Source organism: Saccopteryx bilineata, chromosome 1 (genome assembly GCF_036850765.1).
Source record: "Saccopteryx bilineata isolate mSacBil1 chromosome 1, mSacBil1_pri_phased_curated, whole genome shotgun sequence".
In the NCBI taxonomy this organism is placed as follows: Eukaryota; Metazoa; Chordata; class Mammalia; order Chiroptera; family Emballonuridae; genus Saccopteryx; species Saccopteryx bilineata.
The window spans coordinates 136,618,573-136,632,026 of NC_089490.1; the positions used below are offsets into that span (position 1 = coordinate 136,618,573).

Below are 13,454 nucleotides of genomic sequence, written 5' to 3' on the forward strand. Positions count from 1 at the left end.
GTTAGGAGCTCTGAATTCAAATCTCAGCTCTACCACTTAGCTGTGCTACCTTTTGGCAAGTTACTGAAGTTTCAGTGCCTCAGATTCAATACCTGTAATGTGAGAATGAGTCCCTGCACCAGGGTGTGGTGACACTTATGTGAGGGGACATGCCTGAGATGCCCCTGAGAAGGCCTGGAATGACTGCTCCCAGGGAAGCCAGTCCCTTTCCTGCTGGTCTTGGGGAACAGCCTGCATTGGTGTTCAGTCTGGCCCCAGGATTGTGGCTATGTATGTCTGTGCTCATTCAACGAAGCTGATTTTTCTGGCTGCCACACCACGGAGTCTTCTACCCATGCCCAAGGGTGTGGGGCTACATCTAAGTCGGAGAAAACCCAGGGCAGGGAGAGAGCCTGCAGCCTTGACCATGGGGCCCTGGGCAAGTTATTTCAGAGCCCTGGGCCTCAGTTGTCTGAGGATGCTGAACTCAGTGACTTCATCTGGAGACCACTCCCGCCACATTCCAGGCTCTGCAGTGTTACATCTGCCGTAGTCTCCCTCTAGGATTCCGTCCTTGGCTGGCTTAAGTATTCCAGCCTCTGTTGAATTTGAATGTTTTCAATTAAGTGGAATGATTGTACCAAGCTTATCAATTATGGAATGTTTGACCGGAGGGTCAGGATTTGTTGGCTGTTATCACAACTCTATTCTCTTTTTTCAAAATAATATTGGTAATAATAGTGATAATGAGAATCGAATATGTCATTCCTAATTTAAGAAAACTCTAGTCATAATTAAACCTTTATATTAATAATGTTTGTGGAGACTTGCTCTAAGCCTTAATTTAATCTTCACAAATGCCCTATGATCCCCACTAACAGATGGGGATACTGAGGTTTGTACTGGTTAAGTTGCCCAGGGTCACATGGCTAGCGGCAGCACAACAGCTTGAGCCCAGAACTCTGAGTCTAGATCAGGGGTCCCCAAACTATGGCCCCATGGGCCGCATGCGGCCCCCTGAGGCCATTTATTCGGCCCCCGCTGCACTTCCAGAAGGGGCACCTCTTTCATTGGTGGTCAGTGAGACGAGCACAGGATGCAGAGGCCACAAAGTGCGGCGTCACTCACACACAGTACTACTTCCGGTGACGCGGGACACACAACTCAAGGCCCTGGAAGCACGTCATATCACTTGTAACGGCTAGCAGTGACAAATATGGAACCGGACATTGACCATCTCATTAGCCAAAAGCAGGCCCATAGTTCCCATTGAAATACTGGTCAGTTTGTTGATTTAAATTTACTTGTTCTTTATTTTAAATAGTGTATTTGTTCCCATTTTGTTTTTTTACTTTAAAATAAGATATGTGCAGTGTGCATAGGGATTTGTTCATAGTTTTTTTTATAGTCCAGACTTCCAATGGTCTGAGGGACAGTGAACTGGCCCCCTGTATAAAAAGTTTGGGGACCCCTGGTCTAGATCTTGAGTTTCTCAGCCTCTATCTTATTTGTGGTGCTGAGAGCCACAGGCCAGTTATGGCTATGCTAAGGAGGCTAATCCCTCCCTGGAAAGGAATAAGAACCTCTTTGGTTTCATTGAGAGCAAAACTCCTGATTCCCAAGGTGGTCCTGGAGGTAACTGGGCTTGTGTGGCTTGCACAGAGAAAGGCGGCTGCATCCTTCACTGCTCTGGAAGGGTTCCTCCCTCAGTGTGTCTGGGAGGAAACTTGAGATCATCTGTCCACCCTCTTGTTTTCTCTCAGGCATCAGAATGGATGGCCAAAGGCCCACACCTGGTGATGGGACAACTGTTCTCCACCCTATATGACCAGTGGATCTTTGGGTTGATGAGTCCTGCTGCCAACCGTATCACGGGGTGGGGGGTGGGGGGTTCCGGACCAGTCCACCCTCGACTGTTGTTCCCCCTGGGCTCTGGTGGGGAGGGGTGTATTTGGGGCGTGGGGACCTTGACAAGGGGCTGAACCATCCCTGGAGCCAGCCCCCAGCTTGCCTGACTTGAGGTTGTGCCATCTGTGGCCACCAGGGGGTGCCAGTCCCCACAAGGAAGCCAGGGCCCCTCAGCCGCCCTCAGGCCCCTTCCCCACTGGTGGCTTACCTGCTCACAGAGGAGGCCTGGCCTGGTCCCGAGGCAGGTCTTTGCTGGAGCCCTGGATGCCTCGAGTCTGCAGAGATGGCACAGGAGGGAGTCACTGAAGGTGACAGAAGACAGGCAAGGGGGGGGGGGAGTGCGAGCAGGGTGTGAGGGCACCTGGTGGACCATCAGAGGTGATGGCACCCACGTCCACCCCATGTTCCTGGGTAGCTTGTGGGAAGAGGGGTGTTATTCCAGACCACTAAATGTGAAGTTTGAACTCTCTAAGAAATCTTCAAAACAGGTCTGGGGTAGGTAGGGTCCCCGTTTTACAGATGAGGAATTAGAGGCCCAGAGAAATCACAACCAGGGCTGGCTGGGCATTCACTGGACGGAAGCTGAGACTCTTAATTACCACCTACCAGGGTGTTTGCAGCTCACCAGAAACGGGGTATACAAACTTCTTGAGTTGAACTAAGCCAAATGGGGAGCCCCAGAGCCAGGTGTGGCTGCAGGGAGGGGCAAAGGCTGGGCCAAGCTGGGGCGGGCCACCCCCTCACCTTTCGATGCTTCTTCAAAAGTCCAGTCCAGCTGCAGGTCTGCAGGAGCAGAGAGGACCGGTCAGGGATGGGACAGCCAGCAAGAACGGGGTGCCCTGTGAGGCTGCCTCAGCTGCTCCCAGCCTCCCTCCTCCCCAGAGCAGGGGGTCAAGGGACTGAGTCAGGGCCTGAAGAATGTCCCGAGGGAGGGAAGGAATTAGGAGGGCTTGAATGCCTCTGGCAGGCTTACGGCCTGAGCCAGCCAACCCGGGCAGAGGACCTGCCCCTCCCTCTGTGGTTCCCACACATACCCTCTCCCTGACCTCTGCAGAACTGCCCTGACCAGGTCAGGAAAGGGAAATTCCACTTCTTCTCCTTCTTTCCCCTTCTGCACCCTCTCCTCAATGCTGGTCCTCCCCCTTTGCCCTGACCCACTCCTCATGGTGCTCACGACTCTCCAGGGCCTCCTAGGAAAAGCAGCTGACTGGCCAACACCCTCCATCTCCTGGACTGGCAGACATGCCCCAACAGCTCCCCACACACCAGCCAAAACTACCCTTCTGCAGGTCCCACACCTTCCTCCAGCTCCGGGAGTTTTCTGCTTCCCTTTGCAGCAGCTGGCCATACCGCTCACCGTCTCCAGTTCTCTCTTACTCAGCAGCTCCCTCCCCACCGTTCTTGCCTCAGCTGCTCAAGGACTGCCATCCACATTACCACATGGAATGGTCAGTGGTGTGGGCCAACAGCAGTGTTGGTCACAGCTAGTCCCTTCCTCTTTTTGCAATTCTTCTTCCACTTGGCTTCGGGGAGAACATTCTGGTTCTCCTCCTGCCTCCCAGCTGCGCCCTCTCATGTGTGTGGCTGAGTCCCTCTCATCTCGGGAACTACCCAGAGCCCAGGGCTCAGTCCTTGGGCCTCTGTCTCTCCCCTCCCTAGGCTATCTTGCCTAGTCTTCTGGCTTAAAGAATAACATCTATACCAGGGAGTCCCAACCTTGGCTGCACATTAGAACTACTTGGGCAGATTTACAGCAAGATCTTTTCAACTGAGTACCAGGTACTTCCATCTGCAGGTGTGGCCCCTGAGCTACACATAGACTTGTGTGTTCACTGCCTACTCAACATCTCCACTCGGATGCACCACAGGTAAAACTGCAGGCCTCTCACGCCCGCACATCCCACAGTCCTCCCTGCGTTTCTAAGTGGCAGCTCCATCCTTTGACCTGCTGAGGTTTGAAGTCACCCACGATTCCTCTCCTTCATGCCACGTCCAATCCGTCAGCAAATTCCCAGGACTCTGTTTCCGAATCCCACCAGGCTTGCTGCTACTGCCCTGGTCTAAGGCGTGTGGGCCCCGGCCTGGATTAAAAGCAGGCCTCCTAACTGGTCCCCTGCTTCCACCCCTGCCCTCTCTCTTTCCCACCTGGCAGCCTGAATGAGCCTTTCCAGATATCACTTGTCAGAGCATGTCACTCTTCTCAGGACCACCCATCAGCTCATCAGCTCTTGTAGAATAAAAGTCCCTACGATGACACTGCAGGCCTGTACCCAATCCCATTTTCCACCATGTGCCCCTCACTCCAGTCGGCCTCTGCTGGATGCTCCAGAACGTGCCACCCTAGCTTCTGCCCCTGGGTCTCTGATGTCCCCTCTGGTGCGGCGCTCCTTCTCTGCCCTGCAGGGCTAAAGTCCGTCAAGTCCTGAGCTCTGCTTCAAGGCCACGGTGGCACAGAGGAGGGGCCTTGCCCCCAGCCCCCGTGCCCTGGGCACGCTCTGGCCTTCTGGTCCCTAGTGCTGACCACCAGCTGCCAGACTGGTTCTCGGTCTCCCTCTGTCTTAAGCTTCACTGGCGTTGGGACATTCTTTTTCCCCCCATTTTATCTTCAGCACCTAGAATAGTGGTAGGCATAGAGTAAGTGCTCAACTGAAGGAATGAGTGACCTTATGGATTGTCAGTACCCTCAGAGGATACTGGGGACATTGTCCCATCCCCTAAAATAGAGCAAGATTGGAGGATACTTCCTTTGGCCTGTTTTAGGAACCACTGATCACAGAGCCCAGGAAGGGTGCTGAAGCTCCCTGAGCAGGCAAGTCCTTCTCCCCTCCCTTCCCCAGCCCCAAGGGCCAGAGCCCACTCCGGCAGAGAGATGGTCTTGGAAGCGTGTGTCACCTGGCATTTTCCGGTGAATCTGCTGGAACATTCTCCGGTACCAGTCCCTGGGGCTGTCAACACTCTGGGACCAGAAAAGGCAAAGTCAGGCCACCTCCCAGTATCAAGCTACAGGTATTTTCCCCTCCTGAGTCCTTCTGCTGTGAGCCCCAGTGCGTGGGCCGCGGTGACATCCATAGGGCGATAACCTCAGGCAGCGTGTTACTAGGAATAAGGTGTATGGAAGGCTCTCCATCAGCGCTGACCCTGAAGCTGTGGGATCCTGCATAGCTCATATTGTTTTCACTTTGCTGTTCTGTATTTCTGGTGTTTCTACATAGAGCATGTGCTTTTAGGTAACGAAAAAAAAAAAGCAATAATATAGGTGGAGATGGTATTTCATGTCCCTTATGTCACCTGAGACTCAAGCCAGCCCTGCAAGGCAGAAAGGGCATGTTTCTGACTCCAGGCTCAGAGGAGGAGGTGGTGAGTGAACTCATGTCAGGTGGCTGGTTCAAGACAAGCAGGGGGAGGACGGAAGGAGGGCAGAGCCCCTCAGAGCCCAGGGCCCCGCTTCATCCACACTCGTCCGTGGTCAGGCCTTCCCACTCAGGACTCTGCCCACCATCGGCCAGTCATGCACTCAGTGACCATTTCATGAACCCTGCGCCAGGCTACCTAGGACCACAGAGCTAAGAGGGGTCTCTGCCAGCGTTAGTCTTTACAGCAGTGGCCCTCTGCCTTTGAAAGCCAGAGGCATTCTAGATTCCCCCTCACTCCAGAAACCACTGTGCAACTCAGACACACAGGAGTGCCTGTAACTTTGTGGGGCTCACGACCTCCAGAACCCATCATGGCTGAACCCCTGCCTTAGTCTGGAATGTTTGGGTACAACATTGGTTGCTCTCATCTTAATTCACAGAAGTGCTCCGCGTGAGTCCCTGAGCCCCCTCCCTCAGTGGCCCCTAGTCCTAGACTTACAGATCGGGGGGCAATAGGCATTCCACTCTCATCCACGGGCCCGATGCCCTCGTACTTGACCCAGCGCTTGTCTCGGCGTTTGTTGTCCTTGGTCCATGTGGCTGACCAGTTCTGGGGAGGCTGGGAGGCAGGCGTCTTGTGGGTCCTCAAAGGCCGGTTCCCAGGGCCTGGCCAGGTCTGATACCAAGCAGGGTCTGCGGGAATGTGCACGAGAGCATTACTGACGAGCAGGGTCCCCCTGGGCCTTGACTGTCCCTTATTAGCTCCTCAGAATATTGATTCCTGTGTGTTTGAACATTTCAGCATCTCCTTGTTTGAGTTAATGGTGCAGATTCTACCAACCTCCCTGTTCCAGCAGGACCACAGGTCTCTGTTAGGTTATGTTTTAGTTAAAGTAAATAAAAATGGATTTAGTCTTGAGAAATCTGTGCCGACTCCACCCTGCTTTCCTGGGGCTGTCCTCAGAGCTTCCAAAATAAAGGCTGGGAATCATTACTCGCATAGAACACTGGGGACGTCCCAGCTGGGGAGGCAGCAGGGCAGGGCAGAAAAGATGCTGGGCTTGGAGGGGACAGACCTGAATTCAGACCCCAGATCTGCCACCCACTGGCTGTGCGACCTTGGGCACGGCAGTCGACCTCCCAGTGCCTCGGTTCCCACTTCAAGAGTCATCATGCCAAGGATTCAGGGAGACCTAGTGGGTGTGACCGTGCCCAGCACAGTGCCTGACACGCAGCTGAGAGGCTCTTGGTAAGGGACAGAACCTCATTCCCCAGACCTGGCAGTTCCAGGTCACCAGTGCAGCAGCCTGAGGGCTCCGGTGTGATCCTCAGCTCGGCCTCTGCAGCTGAACCTCTCTGAGACTCAGTTTCTCACTGGCAGGATGGCTACACTTTGCCAGGGTGTTGAGGGCTTAAATACAGTGAGGCTCGTGAAGCGCTTTTCCGGGGTCTGGCATGTTCTAAGTGCTCGAATTCTTTGTTAAAGGAATAAACCGACAGCGTACCTGCCTCAAGGGTCTGCGCAACCAAGGATGCAGCCTCCTCGGGAGGGACTGCCAGAGTGGCGCCCACAGGATGTCCCAGGGTCTCCTGGACCTGGTGGCCCAGGCTGGGGTGACTCAGAGGTGCCCAGGAGCTGGCAGTCTCAGAGCTGCCCAGCCCATTGCCTTGTGCTGGTGGGTACAGACCTCAGCAGCCCTTAGGGGCCTCCACAGCCTTCTACATTCCTCCACTTCTCCATCCCCAATCTGAGCTGCTCCCTGTCACGCTGGAGGTGCTCCCAGCCCCCAGCAGTGTCCCCTGCCCACTTCTTCCCTTGGCACTGGGTGTGGCGGGAGGGAAGGGCTGTGTCAGCCCACTCTCGCCCACAGCTCTCTATCCCTGGCCAGCATGCTCACCCGGGGCGGTCAGCTGAGCTCCTCGGAGGCCCCCACCCCCACGTGGGGTTCCTGGGCCAGGCTTTCCTGAGCAGACCCACCTGGCTGTCGGGAAGCATCTCTCCTTGTTGGTAAGTACCCATTGCACACGGTCCTGGGCGCAGGATCATGGAACTGGAAATTAAGGGTGTTGGAGCCACCATTCCGTATCACAGGCACCTGTGGGGAGGGGCCAGGAGCGGCAGCTCAGGCCCAGATCTTTCACAGAAGGGTGAGAGGGCTGGCCAAGGCTCCAGAGCAAGCCTGACCCTCTTGCAGGAAATCAGTGAGGCTCCCTAGAGCTACCTCCTGACCCTCTCCCCTCCTTCCAGTCCTCTATCCTGCTCCTCACCTGTCCTGCCAGCTCCCCACCAAGCAGGGGCCCATAGCAACCCTCTCCCTTGCTGTCTCACTCACCCGAGTCCCTCTGGAAGATGACCCTGTGTGGGTCTGGAGGTGGCCAGAGATGAAGTCGTCCAGGCTGAGCCCAGCTGGGTGGCTGCAGGGTGGGGCCTGCATACTCCAGTCAAGGTCAGAGGACTCCGGGTGTGCCAGCAGCTCCTTCACACTCTCTCTGTGGGGAAGGAGGGAGGAAGGGGAAGCCCTGCTGGACCTGCTGCCAGTGCCCCCTGGACCTAACCTCAGGGCAGGGGAAGAGGGGATGGCTGTGAGCGGGCCTCAGGGCCAGCTAGGTGGGAGCTCAGGGACCCAGGAAACAGGGCACTCTAGGCACCCGCTTGCAGGCTGCCTGCGCTGGCTCCCAGAGGCACAATGGGCTGCTTGTTAGGCCCTGGGCAGGAGCTCCGGGTGGGAGTGGGGGAGGGGAGGCTGGGCGAGGAGGAGGGGAGGCTGGCCAGGAGCGGGCCTGCCCGACAAAGCTGCTGGCGGGCCTGCTGGCCAGCCCCCTGGGGCTCTCAATGCGGCCAGCCCCCAGAGGCAGAGGGAACTGGGGCAGCTGGCAGAGGAAGCCTGGCCACGCGAGACCTTGTTTCAGTTCCCTCTGCCTCCCCTCGTCCCTGGGTGAGCATCTGTGCACCAGCAGGCACAGGGGTTCCTCAGGCAGGGTTGAGGCCTTGGGCAACAGAAAGGCCACCGTCTACTGCCCAGCGGTGCCAAGGTTCCGACAGCAGGGACCACCTCTGCACGCAGAGCAGTATCAGCTCCCTTGTTTGGCCCCTTTGGCTGGAACTGACAGCTCAGAGGGCTCAAGGTACCAGTGAGGGGTGGGGGCAGAGAGCCAAGCAGTGGGTAAGAGCAAAGTTGGGCTTGTGCATGAAGGGGTGGTGCGCGCGCACACACACACACACACACACACACACACACACACTTTCTCCTACACCCACAGGCTGATTTTTCAACAGAGGGTCTTCCTGGTAACAGGGCCAGCTGGGTTTTCTTGCCCCTCAGGGGAGGGGGCTCCAGGCATCCAGGAGATGGAGGTAGTAGGGCTGTCCAACAGGGCTTTGCTACCCAGAGAGCAGTGGTGCAGAGCCATCGCTCTTCTTCTGTGCTGTTGGGCTGGGCCAGAAGCTGAACCAACCATTGCCACCTTCTGGGGCTGGACCAATTCTGGTGTTTTGGTTCAGTTAGGCTTATGTGTGCCTCTGGGGTCTGGGAACTCAAGGGAGGGCCTGGCAAGGTGATATAAGTGCAAAGCTGGGAATGTGAGTGCAGTGCTGAGAACATGACTCGTGTGGGCACCCTGGGCATGGGCACGGGCACGTGAATGGCTCCAGGACTGTGCGTACAGAGGGCGTCAGCTGTAGGTGGCGCGTGTACAGTGGCGGAGGGAAGATCATATGAGCAGCACAAGAGCTATGGAGACCAGAGGAAATGCGGGTATAAGAGAGGCTGCTCAGGCCATGAGGGGCTGGGGGTACAAACAAGGCTGGGGCAGTTCCCTGTCTCTGGTTGAGTGGGAATTACTTCTGGCCCTTGAATGACCTACTGAGAATATAGCTTTCCCGTGCCCACCCTGGCTGTGGGAGAAGTGGAGGGTGGGGGCTGGAGGAGGGGCAGCTCACCAGCTGGATCCAATTAGGGCTTCTACCAAAAGCAAAACTTGCAGACACACCCCAGTTCCTGCTGCTCTCTCCCCTTCATGGGGGACATTGAGGCAGAGTAGAGTGGGAGATCTGGAGCCTGGAAGACTGGTTCCTAGCAGCAACCCCTCCTGCCCAACTGATTGCTTGAGGCCAAGTTGCGAGGTCAGCATCAGCAGTCCCTGCTGTCAGCTGACCCTGCCTCCTTCCTGGCCTCCATCATCCCACCCTGCTTGCTCAGTGAGAACAGCCCTCCAGCAGGGTGGGAGGGTGGGATTCGGGTTGCTGATACTTGGGGGCTCAGTCTGCCTCTCCCGGAGGCACAGGTCCAGGGACATGCAGAGTTAGGAAGGGTGGGCTCAGGTTTTCGCCTGGCAGTCCTGTCAGGGGACATTAAGGGGGAACTTCTCATAGGGAGATGGAGGCATAGGGGAAATTAGTTCTGCATATGACAGAGGACAGAGGGTGCCAAGAAATCTCGGGGGTTCCTTCACCTCAGCAGCCTGCTTCAAAGCGCTGCAAAAGGTGAAGGGACTCTGCTATGATCAGCGGCTCCTTCCCACCAGAAAGTACTGCCCTGGCCTGGGGCTCTGCCCTAGGCGCCTTCCCCGGGATTTTCTAGTTATGTAAATCCACGTGGACAGGACAGGTTTCCCCAAATTTAGTTTTTTGTGGATTAAGAGGGGACTTCTCATCTTTCTACTCCCAGCATTTAGGACATGGACCCAGGGGAGGTCTCTGTGGCTTCCCTTCGGGCCGGGCGCAGGTGCCTCCCCGACTGCGCCCCCGTCCCTGCCCCTCCCCACACCTACCTTCCCTGGTGGCGAGCAGGTGGCGGGACTAAGGACGCCCGGGAGGACAGAAGCATCCCAGACGGGTTCCTGCCTGGTACAGCCGCGGCGGGCCCTCGGGGAGGAAGGGCAGGGAGTGGTCTGGACTATGCTGTCCGCCCTCGTGACCGCGTCAGAACGGGCTCCGGGAGGCCGGGCGCCCGAGAAGGAAGAGGGATGGACCGGGCCGAGCGCGGGCCGAGAGGAGGAAGGCGAGGGGCGCGGGCCGGCGGGCCGGCGGTCTTTCTCCCTCTAGTCTGGACTTGTGAGCCCGGGCGGGGGTAGGGGTGGCGGAGGGCCTGCGGGGCGGAGGCTCGGGCTGGCGGCCCTAAAGTACAAGTGGCCTCCGTTGGGGCGCGCCTTGGGGACGCTATGGCCCTGGCGGAGGGGGCCGGGCTGGCCGCGCGGAGGCGCCGGGAGGGGCCACCAGAGTCCCCCGGGAGTCCGCTCTTGTTTCCCAGCTGCCTTCCCGGCCCCCATCACAGGGTTGGCGTCGGGACCGGCGTGAGGGGTGGGTGGGGGCGCGCGCCACTCAGAGTTTCCAGCGACATTTCCAGCGGGTGGGAAGGGAGCCGCTGCACGGCGGAGCCAGGACGGGGGGCACGAGTGATCAAAGGGCCGGGTGCAGCCAGCAACTGATAGGAGCCGGCAGTCTGGAGACCGGACTGCGCTGTAGTTGGGCTGGGCTGGGACAGGGCGCCCCGCAGGCCGAGGGGCATAGCGGACCCAAGACAGGTCCCGCCACCCCCCCATCCCCGATGTGCGAGACGTTTGGGGCTTGCGTGAGCGCGCGTCTGGACGTGTGCAAACACACGCGCGCGCGTGTACTGCCAAACGGGCTATGCTCACACGTGCCAGCCCGCAGAGGGCAGCCTGGGGAGGAAACCCGCGGACTGGAGCGGCCCTCGGGGACAGCCGCGCCCCTGAAGAGGATGAGGGAGGCTCCCTTTGGCGGGGATGGGGTGACCGGGTCTTGGTGTTCCCACACACCGCATTTGTTTTGATCTCGCTGCTTTTCCGCTGTTCCTGCTGCTCTGACGGCAGTCCCAGGAGCCTGCACCCCCCTGGCTCCCGACCTTTCTAGCCACCCCCTCTCCTCTCCTCCTGGCCTCCATGTGCACACAGGGCCTGTGATACGAAGTGAGAGTACTCAGTGTTCACAGCTAACAGGAAAGACTATGGAGTACTTCTTAACCCCTGGCTTGGCTCTGGGACCCCAAGTCCCAAACCAAATAGCAAAGAAGTATTGGACAAGTTCGGCTCAATTTTGGGAGAGGTCAATTATAAATTAGGAAAAAATGAAAACATTCATCGCATACCTATTAGGGGGTAAGATTGGTGGCCTAAGGCCACCTTGCGCCAGAGCAGCGATCTTCAACCCCGTGTGCCACAAGGATATTTTTATTTTAAAATAATTGAAAATTTGATTTTAGAGAAGGGGGAAGAGAGGGAATCAGTTTGCTGTCCCACTTATTTATATATTCATTGGTTGATTCCTGTATGCCCCCCCCCCGCGGGGTGGAGTGGGGGGACACCAGAACCACAGCCCTGGCTTATGGGGACGATGCTCTAATGCAGGGGTCTCAAACTCGTGGCCCGCGGGCCGCATGCAGCCCGCCGAACAATTTTGTGCGGCCCGCAGACTAATCCACGAAGTTCAAAATATTTTGGATAAAATTAAGTAAGCCCGTGGATTAGTCTGCGGGCCGCACAAAATTGTTTGGTGGGCCGCAAGTTTGAGACCCCTGCTCTAATGGTTACCGATGCCCAGCCGGGGCAGCCACAACAACTTTTAAAGCATTTTTTAGTCAAGGGCTCTTCCCTTAGATTGTCAAATTAAGAAATGACAACAGCCAACACAACAGCTGTCAGGTGTGAATGCCCTGTGTCAAACCACAAATACATAACATAGATCATATAACAGAGTGGCATCTTTTTCATTTTGTTTTTTGTATTTTTCTGGAGAAGCAGGGAGGCAGAGAGGCAGACTCCCACATGCACCCCATCGTGATCCACCCGGCATGCCCACCAGGGGGCGATGCTCTGCCCATCTGGGGGCATTGCTCTGTTGCAACCAGAGCCATTCTAGCACCTGAGGTGGAGACCATGGAACCATCCTCAGTGCCTAGGACAGTTTTTGCTCCAATTTTTGCTCCTTGGCTGCGGGAGAGGAAGAGAGAAATAGAGAGAAAGAAGAGTGGGAAGGGGAGAGAAGCAGATGGGTGCTTCTCCTATGTGCCCTGGCTGGGAATTGAACCCAGGACTTACACCAGGCCATTGCTCTATCACTGGGCCAACTGGCCAGGGCCTCGAGTTGCATCTTATTGGTAATGTTGCATAATAAGTTTGTGTCTAATTGGTTAATTCTTGGTACCGAAAATCCTTATGTGCAAGTATAGGCACCTGATTTTTTTAAGTCACCTTGGAGCAAAAAGGGTAAATAATCACTATATTATTTTTGCAAATCAATCAAAATTATACGTATTTTTTTGTCAGTATGGCAAAAAATATTTTTTGTTGTGTCGCAGAATTTCAGTAATTAGTGTTGTGTGCCATGAAATAAAAATGGTCAAAAATTGCTGCATTATAATGTTTTCCAAGCACATCATTCAAATCAAAAGTTGAGAAGGAAGGGAATGGAGAAAAGATGAAACAATTAAAAAAATATATCTCCAATCACTTACGCCATTAAGTTTATCTTTTCTTGATTCAGTTAATGGGCTAATCTGGCTGTGGTGAGCCAGCATAGAACACGCGCAGCGTACAGCAGAAGGAGGGTTCAAGCTGAGGAGCTGGATAGGCTGCCGGCGGGCCTCCAGAGTCTGAGGGCCGTGCTAGCTCAGGTGGGGCCATTGGGTGCACCTTCGGAAACAGATGCAAGGTTTCCAAGGAAGAGCTTTTAAATGATTACATGGGTTCCTGGTCTGCCAGTTGTGGGGTTCGTAGCTTTGTAAAGGCACTTATTGCACTGAGCAGGGAGCTCAATGAAAGCCCCTCTAAGACCCCTTCCAAGAATCTGTGATCCTCCTGGAAGGTTGAAAGGATGAGGAGGGGACAATAGCCTCACCACAGGGACAGCTACAGGAAGGAGGGCTGGTGGCAATGCCTGTTCCCTCCTCTAAAGTGTGGACACCGCTCATCACCATCGTCTTCCCTCCCTTAGGGACAAATGACGTCCCCATTTCCCCCGTTACCAGTTTTGTTCCGCACCTGTCATGGTCCTCACAACTATGAAGAGCCATATCTCTTTCATGCTCTTTCTTGTTCTCCAAAGATGGTGACGCTGAAGATCTTCCAACTCCAGGTATCCTGGTCATGCCCTCTCACCAGCAGCAAGCTTCTCTTACTCTCTAGGGCTCTGACCTGGACTCCAAGATAAACACTTAATGTAGAGGGTGCAATTGAACTGACCAAGGTCCCAACTTT

General features: G+C 55.8%; 1 protein-coding gene across 4 annotated transcripts in view; it reads right to left on the bottom strand.

The window, feature by feature from the left end:
* Positions 1 to 13,454, bottom strand: part of SORBS3 (sorbin and SH3 domain containing 3) — a 28,702-nt gene extending 15,248 nt beyond the window's left edge. The window contains exons 1-7 of one of the 4 annotated variants that reach the window (XM_066267664.1): positions 13,239 to 13,454; positions 7,574 to 7,730; positions 7,219 to 7,291; positions 5,740 to 5,933; positions 4,780 to 4,843; positions 2,632 to 2,670; positions 2,096 to 2,189 (exon numbers count right to left, since the gene is read on the bottom strand). In XM_066267664.1, the coding sequence (XP_066123761.1) occupies positions 2,096 to 2,189; positions 2,632 to 2,670; positions 4,780 to 4,843; positions 5,740 to 5,933; positions 7,219 to 7,291; positions 7,574 to 7,730; positions 13,239 to 13,345 (728 nt within the window). In that variant the 5' untranslated portion in view covers positions 13,346 to 13,454. Of the gene's footprint in view, positions 1 to 2,095; positions 2,190 to 2,631; positions 2,671 to 4,779; positions 4,844 to 5,739; positions 5,934 to 7,218; positions 7,337 to 7,573; positions 7,731 to 10,010; positions 10,274 to 13,238 lie in introns of those variants that run through there. The other 3 variants (XM_066267647.1, XM_066267655.1, XM_066267674.1) reach the window with 3 other exon arrangements.